This window comes from Sphaeramia orbicularis, chromosome 14 (assembly GCF_902148855.1).
Source record: "Sphaeramia orbicularis chromosome 14, fSphaOr1.1, whole genome shotgun sequence".
Taxonomy (NCBI): domain Eukaryota; kingdom Metazoa; phylum Chordata; class Actinopteri; order Kurtiformes; family Apogonidae; genus Sphaeramia; species Sphaeramia orbicularis.
In genome coordinates, this window is record NC_043970.1 from 22,179,803 (window position 1) to 22,198,843 (window position 19,041).

The 19,041-nt window shown below is 35.9% G+C and overlaps 1 protein-coding gene across 1 annotated transcript in view; it reads right to left on the reverse strand.

Annotated features, from left to right (window-relative positions):
• The window catches only part of LOC115432415 (rho GTPase-activating protein 26), a 143,805-nt gene that overhangs the window by 74,957 nt on the left and 49,807 nt on the right, over window positions 1-19,041 (reverse strand). Inside the window, exons 2-4 of the mRNA XM_030153244.1 lie at window positions 6,415-6,510; window positions 3,634-3,695; window positions 2,537-2,608 (exon numbers count right to left, since the gene is read on the reverse strand). Of these exons, the coding sequence (XP_030009104.1) occupies window positions 2,537-2,608; window positions 3,634-3,695; window positions 6,415-6,510 (230 nt within the window). The remainder of the gene's footprint in view (window positions 1-2,536; window positions 2,609-3,633; window positions 3,696-6,414; window positions 6,511-19,041) is intronic.

A 19,041-nucleotide genomic window follows, 5' to 3' on the forward strand; every position in this document is an offset into this window, starting at 1 on the left:
TGAAGCAGAAATGTTCCAGGGATATCTGTAATTCCTTTTACAATCCCTCGAGTGTTGGAGGAGAACCAGCTCAGGAGCTTTAGGACAAGGTGAAGCGGTGCCAAGCGAAGATGCCGTTGGTTCTTTTTAGGGCTAAACTGGGATTAGTACATCACTTGCAGTGACCTAACCAGTGAGATTATGCATTCACATCTTAATCTGGCCACTAGGTCACCATCAAACAATGATCTGCTACAGCAAGAGATAATCAGAGCATGAACTGCTAAGGCGTTTAATACTGTCCTTTATGTATCTGGGGACCCCTGTGGGTATTCATATAGGTCCATGTCCTTCTTTAAGGAGATTATACATATTAAACATGAAATATCAACTAGATAGAGCTTTGGATTACTAAAAAATATACAGCATTGCACTTTTTTTGTCTTGTAGAATTCATTATTAAAGTCTACAGTGAACATTAAGGCAGAACTGTAATGATTATATCCTACTGAGTATATTTAGCAGTAAAGTTTTAGTCTGTGATTATGTATAGAAGTCAATACAACACTGTTTAATAGTTTTGAATATTTTTTCCCCAATATGTTCACAGTAGGAGAGCATGTAGCTGCTCCAGGAACCATCAGTTACAAGGAAAATCTGTCCCTCTGTTTATCCTTGATGTTCCAATAACCTCCTGTACTGTTAGTCAAGGGCTGAGGTAGAATATGATTTATATTCCCTACGGCCCTAAAACAACAGCAGCCATGCCATGAGGGAGACCTGCAGGCCTCGGAGACCCCCCTGGTGGGAGACACTGATTTATGGCAGGATTATATATTCCTCTAATCTCCTATTCAGGTCATGAAGTGATGCTACAGACCTTGATATGTAGTACACTAATAATGAGGCAGAGTAAATATGCTGTATGTACAGTACAAGTACAGGTTTAATTCACTAATAAACTTTTCTTTACAGGAGTTCAATGTGTTACGTAATGTACAAAATGGGAAAAGTTGGATTTTGCTCTAAATATCAGTTTATCCCTATTGCGCAAATTATTAACAAATATCTTAATTTGTAATTTTGATTAATAAAACACATTGCATATCACTGAAATGCAACCTTGCTTTTACTTATATATATATATATATCCTCAGTTACCTTGTAAATACTCTTCATATGTTTATAAATATATTCATTCTGCCTGTGGTGCAGAGTTGGTCTTTTGTATATTTCAGTATTTCTTCATAGTTTTGTATATTGTTGGTGTTTTTCAGAATGAATTTTCAGCATAATTTTGTGAGATAGTTTTATATACAGTCTTTTTTTTGTACTTTAAGAATGTGCTGCTAAACTGATTTTCATTGTTCCTGTAACAGTAACAATGAAGACCTATTCTATTCTATTCTATTCTATACATATGCATCTGTACTGCAAAATCTTAACTTCAAGGAGATGAAGAATATGTAATTATAAATTTAACTTTAACCCACAAAAGCCCAGACCTACTTCTGTGGCAGCTCCCAAATGAATTTTTCCTCTATATTTCACCTTTCTTACGTGATTTATCACCATTTATTGTAATATTATCTTCTTAATTTGCACTTTTTTCAGTGTAAATCATTTATTTTCCTATATTTATTCACTGAACATGTAGATGTTCATTAAAGCCCACAGTAAATTCAGTAAATTCAAAGGTCATAATATCAGAAAGAGAGAGAACTGAAGAAAAAGTGACTTTTTTAGTCAAATATATCATTAACTGAACATAAACCAAGCATCTCCATCCACTGTCATTGATCCAACTCCATGGGTTTTACTGGTGAATCAATGTTGGAGAAGATGACTGTGTTTCCACATTCACTACGGAGCCTCTGAACATCCAAATGGGTCATATGTGATGACCATGAAAAGACGAAAAAATGGAAAAAATGGATCAACAGGTGTTAAACATTTAAGATTCGTAGATGGTTTAGGTCGACGGTGGATGTTCTGATTTTTATGGGTTAAATACTGAAAATATCCAATAATTAAATAGTGTATCAGTGCATGCATTAAAATTGAAACTACGTAGTTTCAAGGACAACGATGCAGCATTGTGTTAAATTTGATTTAACTGTGCGTGACCTCCTAAGATTTAAAAACACCTATTATTCAGCCTGGTGCAGTACAGTGGGTGTTGGAGGCTTAATGTCACAAACAAGAAATTCTAATATACTACTTGATGAATACCATTTACATGTTTTGTTATATTCAGTTCTACATGTTGTAGAGCCATAGATCAACAGTGGATGTAATCTTACCCTTATCAATGTTTGGGGTGGATAATGTGTCAAGAGTCCCTCAACAACTGCAGAGGCACTAAAATAATTTTATTGATTTACGTTAACACACTGTCAACGTATCAGTAACAAGCAGTGTGTGTGTGTGTGTGTGTGTGTGTGTGTGTGTGTGTGTGTGTGTGCGTGTGTGTGTGTGTGTGTGTGTGCGTGTGTGTGTGTGTATTGGGAGTTATTTCTGTCACCAGACTTGCGGCTTTGTGCTGTCACCTTCTTACCTTAGCCGCGCTGATCTGCTCTTTCCTGAACCGCTCCAGAGGCATAATCAACACATCATTAGCATTCTCGATCTGTGAGAGCACACACACACACACACACACACACACACACAAATACAATTTAATCTCAAATCAACAAGAGAGATTAAATTTACATGTGCTCTTTGTTAGTCTCCCACTTTACTGTTAATAGTAAAGGTATATATTATGAAAAAAATATACATATAAACAATGTTTACACGCATTTGATGTGACTAAAATTCCTGTATTCAAATAAGCAATGAACATGATTGGGTATAAATAAATAATAAAGAAATGTCTTCATGTTCTGCATTATTTTACCAGCTCTATCTTCTAGATTTAAACCAATATTGTCCTTTTTTCATCAGAATACTTTATTAATCCCAGAGGGATATTATTGTGTCTTACAGTTGCTTTAGTCAAGTATAATAAAAAGTAGCATGAAAAAAATTTGCAATACAACAAAAAATAGGGGACAAAAATCATTTAAAACACACTATAACACGTGTTATTAAAAATTATGTGGTTCTAATGAAGAATTAAACAGTCTGATGACCACAGGCCGGAATAATTTCCTGTGTGGTTCAGTGCATTTGGGTGGAATCAGTCTCTAACTGAATGTCCAGCACGTCATGGAATGGGTGAGTGGAATTTACCCGTTATAAATATCTTAAAAGGTAACAATAATTAGTTTTGCCTAATTATGCTCTTTCCTTAGCCTTGTTTTTTTTGGTGTATGAATCATGCTTCTGAATGTAACAAGTCACAGAACAGAAGAAAACAGGGGGCAGCAATGTTAATGAGAGAAGGGGCAGGGTGTGTGTGGATTTTTTTTAGTTTTTTTTTTTTTTTTTTTTTTTAAACTATTTAAATGTTTAGCATTTAATACTGTATATTTCCTTTTCTTTTACTCAAAAAGTACTGACTCTATAAAGCGCATCAGAATTTCACTGAGTATGCTGTATATACAATGACGATAAAAGGAATCCTGAATCTTGATGTGACATTACTGACATTGCTGTGACGTCCCACCCTGTCCAGTTAACATCCTCCCATATTCAGTACAGGTCACTCACCATCCGTGTCCTCTCGTCCTCCAGGTTTTGAAGGACGGCTGCAAACTCTTGAAGAGATTTGGCTGTGGAGGGAAATATCGGTGGAAGATAAATGAAGAGAGAACAGGTAGAGATAAGTGTTTTATCAACGATGGTAGCAGAAGAGTTCACTGAAGGTGCTTTGTGTTTCTGCATTTTCCTTCTTTCTTAACTGGTGACAGAGCAAAGTAATTAACTGGAAATGAAATCATAAGTTAGAGGAAAGGTTGGTTTCAAGGGCTCTTTTCCCTCTGTGATCTCAGTTCTCTGCTTATTTCCACGGCTGTATTGTTTTGGGTCAGAGTTTCTACTTCATTTGCCCTCGTCCCTGTCCAGTACTTCACACACAAACACTTCTGTCTTCACTTGTTCACCAGCTTGTAAACACTGCCCGTAAAACTCAGCAAAACTACAATAATAGGAATGTGGTTTATGAAAAAAAAAAAAATTAATGAATGTATTGTCTGATATACTGCAGATCAATTTAGAGTAAACTGGTGGGATCAGAGAAAAGGCATTGATGTAAACATAACTATGAATAGTATAAAAATAACACTGTAGTCGTGCGGTTCACAGTTGAGCTGCAAGCTGTTCAGGAAAGATAGCACATGACAGTTAAACAACAATATTGGGTGGGTCAGGACGGACCATCGAAAGGCCTCACGAAGTGGAGTTAGGAATTCTGCCCACACTGTCCTGTGCACTAGAGCAACAAAATATATTCATATCATGTCTTATAGACTTAGATCAGGTTTTTAACTCTCATTTAACAAGGGAAGCAGGTAACATTTGGTCAAGCCTTATTTACAGTTACACATGAGTGGAATTCTATTCCAGCGGCAGAGAACTGACATAATGAGCTCCAAATACATCTAAAATACTGACACATTAATAATTGGAGCTGCCAACATTAGACATTTTTTAGTCCTGTCTCTGTTGTAATTTTTTTGTCTAAGTGCAAAGTATATTTGAATAATTTTTTACTTACTTTGTCGGATTCGTTATTAACTGTAAATTTGGTATTGCAAAACTTGTACTGTAACTGTCTGCGTTTAGGGGTTTTAAATTTATATCTTAAAAATAGCATGTTTATAACCTTGTGCTGTGAAAAAAAACAATCTATCGGTGTTGCATTTCATGTGAATTAATGTATAATGTCCCTGTTTAACCCTTTTATGCATGAATTTTGAGAGCCTTAGTCAAGATTTTTTTTTCCTGTGTGTTTTTATTCCTCTTTAGGCATGAAAAAAACAGTGTGATTGAAAATGTGTAATTGGAGTTACAAAAATGTCCACTCAACTGGACACCATGTGTTTAATTTTTGAAGCAAAGAAACACGTATTTAAGACACAGTAACAGAAAGTGATATACTGTGTGAAAACTATGAAATAAAAACATTTTTAATGCAGCTAATCTGATGTTTTCTCACATTTTAGCAGACTCTAATACTACTTATTACTCACTTCAGGGAGATAATATGCAAAAAAAAAACAAAAAACTTTTTGTCTAAGAAAACGTTACATCTAAAAACAACTAGTACTTGATTTAGACTCAAACATGTTTCTGCAGATCAGGTTTATAAAGAACAGCAAAGTTACAGTAATTGTGTGAATGTCAGTGTATGAGATGGTGCTTAAGCGTCCACTGTGTTGGCTGATATGCAAATAAAACAATAAAACCAATGAATATACAAGAGAACAGCTGTAGAATAACTGTCCACTGGAATGACCACTATGCATGAAAGGGTTAATAAACCACTAAAACGAAATAAAATAAAATGAAATGAAATGAAAACAAGTGTTAATTAATATACTTTAAATTAAAGCAAATTCATACTAATACAATGATCAACTTTCTTTAAATTCATACAAGTTCATGTGTGAATTTAAAGTAACTTGATACCTGTAATTACATTAACTTAAAGAAATTTGATTACTATACTTGTATGAATTATTATGTATTTAAAGACACTTATACTTATTCAAAAGTTACTGATAACATAAGATAATTTGCATCACCTGTCACGATGTATCGCAATTTGTGTTCTATATAAACAGCTGTGTGTCATGACTTGTCCCATGTCTGATGAAGGGCTGTGGCCCAAAACATCACTGGTGTGGAGAATAAATATTTTGGGAGCTCACAGCTTGTGCGGACCTTATCTGATTCTTTCATTTACTTGTTCTTTCAACATGACTGACTTCACAGTGTTACTTTGACATCTGCAGTTTCCACACAAGTTTAAATGAAGACTCAGTGAGGCTCCGTCTGCTGCTATGTTGTGATTTATGAGGGACTCCCTAACCTGTTGTAGCTTAAACATATTAATGACTGCAGTAATTATCCTGTGGAAGGATTTGAGCGATTTACTAAGCTAAATTCAAGGAGGTATTTTTATTTCTGTTTCTATTTTTTTGGCCAGGCACTGTATAAAACTAGTATGAGAATCCTGTGAAAACACTGTTCAGGTGTTACTGTGCCAAACGTATAGATGTCATTTCATAATATTACACCGGTAAACTAGATCCTGTTCCGTATTATTCACAGAATAACCTTCAGTGATAAAAGAAAAAAACAAGAAATCGAGGGCATCTGCATCTGCCAGTGCCCCTTGTACAACACCAATGAAAATCAGGTCAGTCTTGAAATGAATGCTGTTATTATTGTTCTATTTTGGCGACTAAACAAACAGCACTGTCTATGTTTCCAAATTTTCTCCTGCCAGAACAAAGGCTGTATTAGGTTTCCCATCAGTGAGCTCACCTATGCAGATCTCATCATCTGTCTCGGCATCTCCGATACACTGGAACTTAAATTCATTGAGAGAGTCCGCAAACTTCCTCTTGGCCGTGGAAAGATCTGAGAAAACACACAGAGAAATAAAACAGCTGTTAGATGTACGAATATTTGAGCACATTAAGAGAAATTAAAGAATATTTATCATGCTTGAGTTCTCATATTTACAGTTAGGACTCAAAACCAGTCACTAATGCTTATTTAAAGCATGCAATACAATCACATGGTTAAAGCTGCAGCTATGGATTATTTTCGTAATCGACTGATCTATCGATTATTTTCTTCAGTTCGGTTCAGTTAAACGATTATTTGAATAGCCAAAGAAAATTGTAAAAAAATGTGAAACAAACATGTCTGAAAATGGCAAACAACTCATCCTTTATTCCAGAACCAGCTGAAATAACAACCACAAAAAGTATAAAGATAAAAGAATATATAATAAATATCTATTTAGAAATAACAACAGTCACAACAGTATAAAAATATCTACAGATATAAACAACAATAAACAAATCAAATGACATCTACAAACAATATGTGCACTGCAGTCTTCAACACATTTGTATCCAACTTACAGCTACTAAAGATGGAACTAAATTACAACTTAAAGGCAAATAGATTTAATGTTTGTGTTAAAGCTTAAACGTTTAAAGGAGAAAGTGTCGGTTCCAATGAAGAAAAGTGAACATATAGACATTCTCTGCCTTTTTGTCCTTGTCTCTTCTGAGCTACGCTCCATGTTGTTTGTGTTGTCATGTGCGTCACAATATGTGTCCGTGTGAAACACAACAGGGGAACCAATGTTTAGCGGCAACAAAATTAAAGAAATGAAGTTTCTATTCAGGAAAATTGTAATTGATATATTTTTTTAATCAATTCGAGTTCATTAATCGATGAATAGTTTCAGCTCTACACAAACTTAAGCAAACATTATAAATATGGGTGTGTTTCCTGAAGCTGTTGTCCCCAGTGAGCATTTACTGAAAGTGAGAGTGAGTAGGAAAAGTGTACGAAATGTCAGGCGGATACTCGGAAAGGATTCCAGGTGGCGTTGGTGATGAAGGGAGACAGCTCCAAAAGCTAAGCCTATGTGTGTGTGCGTGTGTGTGTGTGTATGTGTGTGTGTTGAAAGTGCAAAAAGTTCCATTAATCTCCAGTCACATTAGCTATAAGTGAAGCAGTGAAAGGCCTCAGACAGACGGATGCCTTTCAAATAATACATGAGGCGCTAAAAGCTCCTGGGAGACAGACACTCAGCAGCAAGTTTGGCTTCCCCTCCATGTAAACTCGACATGGGGTCACCTTCACTGCAATATTTCCTGTTTCTGGCCTTAGGTCAGCCACGTAAATGATGGGAGTGAAAGAAGTGGACGACCGAGGGAGGGGTAACTAAAGATATGCAGCCACCACCAGGATGTAAAATGCTGCCCTGAAAAACGCTCTAGCAATAGTAATTATTCCTTTTCGAACATGGACAAAGAAGAAAGTCTCATGGTGATGTTATGATGTGGTCCATCTCAGCAGGGAATTCCCACTTTTCAAAAGAGAGGAGGAGAGAAAGTACACAAAGCTACAAAAGCAAACATGCATTTCAGTTGCATTTTGGTAAACTGTGGATAGTGGCTTCAAATGAAATCCAGACAGAGAAGCAGCAAGAAAGACGGACAGAGAAGCGAGGATAGATGAGGAATCTGGTGGAAAGACAGATGGGAGTCAGGGAAAGGACAGTGAGTGTAAAGAGAGAAGACAGACAGAGCGTAATTGGCCGTGTTTCTGTAAATACCACAGGTCCTGCATGAAGATCTGAACGTGTGTGTGTGTGTGTGTGTGTGTGTGTGTGTGTGTGTGTGTGTGTGTGTGTGTGGAAAGATCTGCTGCAGCTTGCCAGTCAGAGAAATGAAACACAGGCCGAGGAGCTTCTGCATGTTCTGCCAGAAACACATACACACACACACATACACACACACGTTGGCACACAAAACTTTACACACCACTTTCTCTCTGGGGGCTGACTCTGAAAAAACGTCATAGGATGTCAGTTACCAGTGAGTCACGGTGGCTCTGTAGCATGAAAATAACTAATGTATGACCAAACGGAGACCACAAGCTCCCTAGAAGAATAAACTGTGGTTTTACAGTAACAGCGTCTAGTGAAGCACAGAAACATAACATGCTTTTTTTTTTTTTTTCCTCTCATGATTCAGCTTAGTTATGGAGTTATGATGAAGTGCAATAAAATGAAAACAATTATATGGTTAAACCACGCCAGAAACTGCAAGGGGATTGAAACAAAATGCTTGAAAAAACCTTTTAGTTCATCACAACTCCTTCACTGAGCAGTTAAATTTTGTTCATATGGGTATTAAACTAAATGCAATTTGTTTATAAGCAATTTAACTATTACCGTTAACCTACTATTTCAGCTCAATTTTGATAATTTAGTTCCCTACTTTAAGCTAACGCACACTTTGAGCAAGCTATTTAGTCAAACATTCAACACTGTTAATTCATTCAATTAGTGATTTATAAGCTAGATCAGACTTATAATAATCTATTTATTCATGCATTTAGCCTTTTTATGTATGCTAGCTCACTCCATAAAACATGCAAGTTAATTTAAATATTTTATGCTAACCTTTCATTTATGCTAGTTCACACATAGAACAAGTTATTTATTCATACATTTAGCCATTATAGTTCACATTTTTTATTCATTTATTCATACATAATTACATAAACAAATACATATGCATAATTATCAATGCTAGTTAATACTTTAAAACATTAATTTTTTTAGCATTTATCTGTTAATTTTTGTAGCTGCATTTAATGAATTTTCACTGCTTGCTAGCTATTTTTATGAACTAAACCATCTCCAATCTACTTATTATTGTGCTCTTTCTAAAAAAATTTTAATTACAACTGTTTTAATCCTTGGGTTGTTTTGACTTTCTGATGAATGCACATGGATTCTCCTTTACGTTGCATATTTCTTGAAAACCGAACCAGAAACAGGCGTTGTGAATTAGCTTGATGCTACACAGTGTTTGTACAGAACATCAGATGTTCTATATGTTCACTATGTTTCACAGAACTGTCACTGCTAAATAAATGAATACATATATGGATAGGGTTAGTTTAATCAAATTTCTCTTCCAAATCGGTCTCAGCAGCTGATAACACTCACCTGGTTGGGAATCATGGCTAGAACTGAAACGATTAATTGATTAATCAAATTAAATAAATTTTTGAAAATATCCAATCACAATTTTCCTGAATCAAAGCTTCATTTCTCTAATTTCACTGCCACTAAAACTGGTTCCGCTGTGTTATTTCTATATTTTTTTATATACAGTATATCCTTTTACTTTTATACTTGTGGTTGTTTCAGCTGGTTCTGGAATAAAGGACAATTTGTCATTTTCAGACATGTCTTTTTCACATTTTTCTTCTTTTTTTGCTTCTTCAAATAATAATTTAATAGAACTGAATCAAAGAAAATAATCAATAGATTAATCGATTACAAAAATAATCAATAGCTGCAGCTCTAATCATAGCTCTACAATATCACCCTGTTTCGGTCTCAAACAGTGAGCTACAATTCAATCCTTTTCATCCTGGGTGGCCTCAGATTCAGATGCGGAATCAGATTCAGCTCTGGCAGACCTGATGTCAACTCATAAATACACTGGGCTCCTCAGAACTATATCTCTTTCTGCACTTTCCTCCTCACTCCTACTCTTCTGTACTCTTGGTTTTGGCCTTGGTCTTGCCTCCTACTCTAGTTCCTTCTCTTGACAGATCCTCTCAGCACCTTGTGAGGGAAACGTGCCCGTCGTAGAGACGTTTTTCACTCCACGTGCTCTCCTTTATAAACACGAAACCAGCCACAGACGGAGGAGGAAAACAGCCTCGGATCCACTTACACTGTTAGAGATCATCAGTTTAGAACTGTATGTGTTTTACTGCAAGTTTTATAGACGGCCATTCATTTTAACCCTCAAAGATCTAAACAGCTGCTGGCAACCAAAACCATCTCCTGATCTAAACTGTTCAATACCTGTTGATCCACTAATGCTATCAATTCATATAAATAATTCAGGTAAAATGTAGGTTGTTATCTTTTCATGCTCATCAGATATAACCCATTTGGATGTTCATAGTGATCATGGAAACATCATCTTCTGTATCAATGGTTCACCAGTAAAACCAATAGAGTTTAAAGACAATGGATGGAAACATCTGGTTTGATATTTTTGCTGAAAGTCACTTATTTTTCAGTTCTCTCTTTTTGATATTATAACCCTCAGCTTTAATATGAGCTTTTATGAACATGTTCATGGTCAGTAAATTAAATATAGGAAAATACTGATTTTCACTGAAAAATGCAAAATTATAAGATTATAATAAAAGGTGATACATCATTTAGGAAAGGTTAAATATAGAGGAAAAATTAATGTGGGAACTGCCACAAAAGTAGCACTAGGCCTTTATGGGTTAATCTGAATTTAGAAGATAGAAATACATCTTGTTTGTCAGTTTTTTTTGTTTGTTTTTGTTTTGTTCTTAAGAGATTTCAGTAGGACAAAGAGACAGACTGTATTTTGTGGAACCAGATTCTTAAGTTCATTGAAGACCAGTATTTCATTTCCACACTGGTTTAAGCCATCGGATGTGGTCCGCAGTTCAATTATTTTATGATTGTCTTCCTGAATTGGAACATCCATACAAAGAATCTGATCAGGGGCCCATGACTTGATTGAGGGGGTTAAGGATGTTGAAATTTCACAAAATGGCCTGGACAAGTCAGTGAAATCGTCCTATGTTTAGATGATCCAAATGCTAAAAGCTGTGTATGGTACGAGCCTGTTTTTCTAATCATAATTGTATGTTACACAGTTTAAAAATAATGTCATCTGTTTAAAAGGTAGTAACACTCATTGCCTTTATAAAAATAGATGAACTACTGTCCACCATGAATCTGTGCAACTAAACACAATATCAGTAAAACAAAATTTTTTGTCAATACTGTCATGCTACACCTTGCTTAGATTCTCTGCATCTGAGTTTATTTCAGAATATTCATGAACAGCATAAACATAAATAGTGAGAGCATCTGCTAATGGGACTAGAGGTCAGGTTGTAGCTATTTTAGCCACATACTAAAAAATGACATTTTCTACCTTTCAAATGGTATGTCATTGATTCATTTTGGTTATGTAGTTCCCCATAAGCTTTGGAATTTGATTTGGTAAAAGGGTGAAAATTAACACAAATTAGGTGGGACAGAACAGATTAAAATTGATGCAGAATCACAGAACTTTTTTTTTTTTTTTTGCACCCAACATCAGAGTTGTGCACTGATTGGCCAAAGTATCATCCAAATAATGAAAAAAGTCCACAAGTACAATACAACTCATTCACAGTGAACATGAACCTGAAATGATCCACTGCAGTTATTCAGAAACAATAACAGTAACATGTTGCAGTGCACTCGTGCTATTATTGTTACATTACACACTGTTGAGATTGTTTTCCATTTTGACAAGATCCAGGTTGTGCCGATGTACCATGTTCCTCTTCACCGTTTTCACTTTGTGTCTGGCATACACACATGCCCCGATGTCTTTGAAGTAAGCATTTATTTTTCTGCTTTGGAAATAATGAGTTCACTTTGTGTCGCTCAAAACTGATGAAAAACAAATTGACAAAATGTGCATTTCTGTTTAGTTTTCCTGCCCTTGGATGATGTCTCACTGTACATTTTGGCAAACCATATGATGAGGTCAGAAAAGGATTTTATTTCTGGCTCGCGTATGCAAATACATCATGCATGTTCTAGTACTCCCTGTAGTCGTGTTTTCAATACATGCACACGTGTCTGTACACACATCAGCTGTAAAGTTAAAGTCTCAGCTCACACGTAACCTGTTTCCAAATCAAAACCACATTGTTGGCAGATATGATTCTGTAAGATTTTCCCACCACAAATGAATTAGTATTCAACAAAGACAGATTACATGCCTCAACAAGTACACTGTGCAGAGAATGTCCCCTTTCACATGGAATGAGCGGGGATTCTTTTCCATTAATGGCAGATACAATAACAACAAGAGGTTACCTTTCAACACAATTAGCTGACGTTCATCACCCTTATGGAAAAACCATATGGCTCAAAAATGTACATATTTATGTGCTTTACAAGTGACAACATGTACTATGATATGCAATGTTGCAAACTCCTCACTTAGGAAAGTAAAAGTTCTACAAGTCACTAGAAGTTGCTAAATGATCACTGAATTTGTATAATTATAAATGTACATATAATTATAATGAACGATGTAGAGGAGAGGAATAAAACTGTGGGAGAAACAAAAAGTGAAAATAAAAACACCCTAAATATGTTTAGAACTACCAATGAACTAGGGATGCAAATTATCAATGTATCCATTAATCATTAGTTGGATGACCTTATCAATCGATTAACAATTGATTGATAAGCGTCAATTTTCCTGAGAACCTAAATTTCTGTTTCAATAGGGTCTATAAGAATAAAAGCTAAGTACTGTTTATATACGTCATGAAAAAAGCATGTGATATTCCTTAATGAGCGATTTATTGTACCATTTGATACAGTACAAGCAATGACATTTATGGAGCAGAACTAAATAAATTCAACAGAGAAATTCAATAAAATAAATGGATCTGAAGTGGGGCAGTTTAGAAGAACTGGGCATTTTTGACTTTACATCACTGACATGATGGAGACAGATTTCAGCAGAGATGCGGAGATGATTTCTTCTATTTTGTGTATGTAATTTTCAATTACTATTTTTGATATTCTACAGGTCATTGCTGGGTTTATCAAATATATTCAAAAAGTAGCAAAACACTGTCCAAAAAAATGTATGTGATAACAAGATGAAGCAGAAAAAGTAATGATATTATGGTATAAATGCTGTTTATTTGCTGCTACAGCTGAATTCCATTGCTGGTATTCGTGCGTAGGTTGGTTGTTAATTCGATAAGGATCAACCAATGGATGGAAAATGTGAAATATTTTGAATGCGAGTTATCAGATTTGCTGTTGAAAGAAGAACGCAGCATTGTTGCGGATCCCAGATGCGTGGATGATGCACTGCTGTTTTGCTATTTAGAATTGTGCGTCTGTGTGATTGTTTGTGTATGTGTGTACATTGAGGCAGGAAGGACAGCAGAGGACAGTGATGGCTAAAAATAAATGACCCTGTTGACACTTTCTGTCCCTCTCACTCCAACGAAAGAATTCCCCCCTTTTCTTCGCTCCTTTGCTGCCTCCAGGGATCGCAACAACAACGGAAACAACACACACAAAGCAGTTACAACACATAACCTTGAGACTTGAGGATGTAACAAATTAAAATCTAATCTCTCACCCTTACATGTACAATGTAGTGATTCAGAGCTGAGACTGAGGGCTAATGATGGTGTTGGCACCTTCAGCTGGTTATCTGAGTCCAGCAAAACCTGTAGAGTCACGCCAGAACTGAAATACACAAGCAACACCTGATTTTCAGATGTTTTTTTGTTTTTTTTTGTCATCATTAGTTCAGTTGTTCAAAAGAACTGAGTTAAAATACAAAACTTTTCTTTTCTTTTTTTTTCTTTTTACAAATTTTAAAACACTTAGGACAGTAACAGTAAAATTACTGTCTGATAATGATAATTACAGTTAAGAGACTAAACTTTCACCTGCAGTTTTACCCTTATGTGAAGTGATAATTCCGCATTAACCTCAAACTAATATCAACATAAAAATGAATCCAATAATCACTCCATCAGCCTATCCGTCAAAAAAAGCCAGAAATATCTGTTCAATGAATTTTACTTATTTTAAGATTCTTAAGATATAAGATTAAATCATCATTTACAGTCTGACAAAGAGAATCCAGGGTTCACTCAAGCCAATCCTAGTCAATGTGATATTCAGAAACCTATCTAATGTGAAATGTTGATATTTACAGTTCAATATTTTTCCAATATGGTATGAAAAGGTGAGGAGATATGACAAATAGTACATTTCACTTCAAATACTTCTATTTGAGAAGGATTAATCCCAGTAACCTGATTTTTAAAGGAATGCATGAGTGGCAAAAGTAAAAAAAAAAAAAAATGATAAAGATGCTGAAGAATGGAATCTGAGAAGGAAATCATAATTTCTTGAACTTTAATGCTATGCAAAGTGTTGTAACTTCTGAAATGATATGACAGTGAAATAAAGAATATGTGTAACACGTTTTGCTGCTGCTGAGGAAATAAATTCTTGAACATGAACACTTACTTAAAGGTTCAGCATGTGAAATCTAGTGACATCTAGTGGTGATGTTGCAGCTCGTAACAAACTCAACAATTCACCCTCACCTACAGTGGCCACCAAAATGCTCATAATTTGACTGGGTTTTTTTTGTTTTTTTTTCGGTAATCACACTGCTCTATAGTCCACCACTGTCGGAGACAATCATGCACCTTAACAATGGATGAAAATTGGTATAAAACAGAAAAAAGGAAGTGGAAGTATCATCTGGATCCACTGTAGAAACATGGTGGTAGATCCTCCTAAATCATACACTAGACTCTTAAAACAGGGTCACAGTAACTCAGTGAGCTGCTGGTGGCTGTAGAGTCCCACTGTGCAGTAACTCTGGTTTTATACAGATGCTTTGCTGAAGCACAAAACACACTCGAGATCTGTGAAGTTATAATGAGGAGTGAGACGACTGCGGTGCACCACAGTTTAGGTAATTACAGTAATAGGAAACACTGATCTCACACAACAGCAACAAGCTCCATGTATCCAGAATCCTTAAACCACAGTGGATCATGTTCTGTTGGAAGAGTTATCTTGTAAATTAGAGATGAAACATGGGAACAGCGAAACTTTTCCTTTTGCATCAAAAGGCAAAAATGTTGCAGTGTGACATGTTGCAGTTAATTTACTTTACATAACATCTGGACAATGCTGTGATGATAATACTGAAATAATACACATTGCAGCCTTAGGGACATGGATATTTCTCAAAAATGGTATTTCATTTGTGGTGATATTGGAATGGGAATCCCATTAGCCCTAAATATTCCTGTCAAATGCCCAAACAAACTGGAGTTAGTGCTGACATTTGAGGGACAGTGGCTTGTTCACTACTGGAATGAGGCATCCTGCTCACAAAAGTACAGGAATAACACACACATAGACACACAGAGCTGTAATTGACACAAAAGGAATCTGTAATTAACCACAACCATGCAGCAGCGCTGTACAACGGCTGCAATGTGTATTAACTGGCTACGCAGTCGAAAGAATAGGCCTGTGTGATATCAACAGGATATCCAGCAGTAGCTTCAACTCTGCAGTAGCTTTGTTCCACAAGCATGTGAATAGAAACCCTGTTCATCTGGCGGGACAAACGCACGCATACACAAAGACACCACACACACATGCACACTATTCATCTGCAGAGACAAAGGCAGATTTCAGTCTTCTAATTCTTTACATGACCCAGCAGCCAAGCAAGAACAGGAATTTGTGCTCTCAGATCATACGGATACAGGCACACACATTTGGAAAATTGGGTGTTAAATTAGTGAAATTATATCTGGATAATAGCGTATGCAATCAGTCATAAATGCAAAATGAAATGATCTATTATGTCTAGATCTGTGGCATCGCTTCAACGTAACAGTGCCGCATTATGGTGTGGTTGAAATTATTTTTGGCTCTGCAGAACAATGTGGCAATTTCACTTGATTAGCTTCAGCGTTAGGTTTCAAACCAGCATTTTTCTCTTAATATTCCTATTCACATGAACCATTCAGCTGTTCTGTTAAAGCTGTGATGATTCGACTAATAGGTTTTATTCAGGGCCAATACCAGTTATGACTAATCAAGGAGACGGATAAATGATATTTGAAACTGACCTACACTTGCAGGAAAAATCAGAATTTTAGTGGCAAGATTTAGACTAACTCCTCACATAACAAAATACCTGTAAGTGGGGTGTAGGAAATAAGGATGAAAAAGATAAATGTTGATGTTTTTCAGTATTATGGATGATTTATCATTTTCTTTGCTACAACTAGAGTATATGGTGTTTGCATGTGCAATATCTATAAAAAATGGAAAACCAAACGAAACAAAAACGAGTACTTACTGCGATATCATGTGGCGCTGGCAGGCAATGACTGTGATGATATTACAACCACTGAGTAACCCAGTTCAATAATATCTGAACTCTATTTATATTATTTACTATCTACTTTCACAGTTAGCTGGCAAAAATTAGAAATAGCTTAAAAAAAAAAAAAAAATTTCTTGTGCCATTGTTGACAAGCTATAATTTATAGTGTGTAACATATCAGACAGTGTTGAGGGTTCAAATTAGCAAACTTCCATCCAATATTTTAAAAAATACAATAACTGAAGGCTAAATAACAGAGCTGATAATCACTTGACCACAACTAATAGCTATCAGGCTACAGGTATAAATGGAGGAGTTTGTCAAGAAAGGGTATTTCCATGTAGAATCAAACTCTCCATTCTTCTAAATCTGATGGGTTACCTGAAATAAGTGTCATCATCATCATGGCTGCACCTGAGAGCTGTGCTTACTTGTACACTACTATTTTCTTGATAACTATTTATAAATTTGACTTGTTTTTAAAGGAGAAAACAGGTCAAACTTTCCAAATATTACCTTATTAAATGTGATTATTTTCTGAATTCTTTCCTCCTCAGTTACAGTAAACTGAAAATGTTTGGATCATGGACCAAATAAGACTTCCAAGGATGTCATGTTGGAGGTGAGAATAAGATGACCAACAGTCCAGCTCCATTTCTGGTTCAGAGTTCTGTTTATTATTATGTGTAATACTGTAAAAGGCTGGAATTAAAGGAGACTCCGAGACTTTTCTTCAAACTGCAAGACTCCTGCGTCTTTACTTCAACATTCCGCAACCGCCTCTATACCATTTACTGATATTTTATAAACCAAAATAATTACCTAATGAATAATACAATTAGCTGACTGACCCATAAAGACCAAATGCTACTTTTGTGGCAGTTCCCAAAGGATTTTTTTTTCTCTCTATTTAACCTTTCTTAAATGATTCATCACCATTAATATAATATATATAATATTATCCTCTCTATTTTTCATTTTTCAGTGTAAATCAGGTATTTTCCCTATATTTAACTTACTGATTATGTAGATGTTAATAAAAACTCAGAGCAAATTCAAAGAGTATTTTTTTACAACAGAAAACAGAAGAAAAGGTGACTTTTTCAACCAAGATATCAATAACTGAACATAAAAATAAGAATCTACAACTTCTGTAATTTATCAAACTCCTTGGGTTTTACAGGGGAATCAATGTTGTAGAAGATGACGGTGTTTCCTTGGTAACTACGGAGCCCCGGAATATCCAAATGGGTCATATCCGATGCCCATGAAAAGATGACAAAATGTATTTTATTGATAGGACTAGTGGATCAACAGGTATTAGCCTAAAGATTTTAGATCAGTAGATGATTTTGGTCACTGGTGGCTGTTTAAGCCTTTATGGGTTAATTGACATGAAAAATGTTTGGCTCTGTCCATACGAAAATGGTTTTGGTCGTATCTGCAAAAGTTTTATATTGGATAGGCATTTCATCCACACGAAACTGGCGTTTTCAGTCACTGAAACTGCAACTTTTTGAAACAGGGTCCCAGAGTAGATACAATTGAAAACGTCGGTTTCGCATCTTCGTCTGTACAACCAAACCGCAGTTTTCTAAAAGGATGATGTCATAGCCCCACCTCTCTAACCTTTCACCCTGGAAGCAAGACACCACTTCACAACAACAATGGCTACAGAGTAGTGCCCGTGCTACAACAACTATTGAGCTTATTGGAAATATTGAATCAAAATCTTCAGCTACTCTTTCACTACAATGAGCAACAAACAACCGTAGCTAACAATATTCACTACATGCTCTTAGATCTACCGTGGAGAGGGGCAACCAGGAGGAAATACTGGATCAGACTCAGTAGAACCAAGCAAGCTTTACGCGCATGCTCCACATCTTCTTCTCCGGTTTTTGCGAGAGCATTACAATGCCACATACAGGCCTGGCATTTGTACTACATCGTTTTCAGGAGTTTTCAGTGGTTTCGTGTGGACACAGATATTTCCTGAAATGACTGTGTTTACGGAGCACTTTTTGGAAAACAAGGAAAAAGATCAGATAGGAAAAGATTCGGTTTCGTGTGGACATGGCCTTAGTTATAGCCTTACTAGAGGTTTAAGTTACCCTATTTTAGACATATGTCTCGGTACAACACTTTACACTACACACAATAGTTGCTCGCCCACTGACTCCTAACTGGCAACGAGACAGACGCAAAACACAGACGGAGACGGTAATCCCATAAAGGCAAACTCAAGTGTCATGACCGAGGCATCCTGATAGATTTACACTAAAGCAAATGCAACTCAATTTAAACCTTGTCTGACTGTGAGTTTGATCCAATGGAATTCACCTTCGGCCTCTGTTGTTATTCAATAAAGAAGGAATGC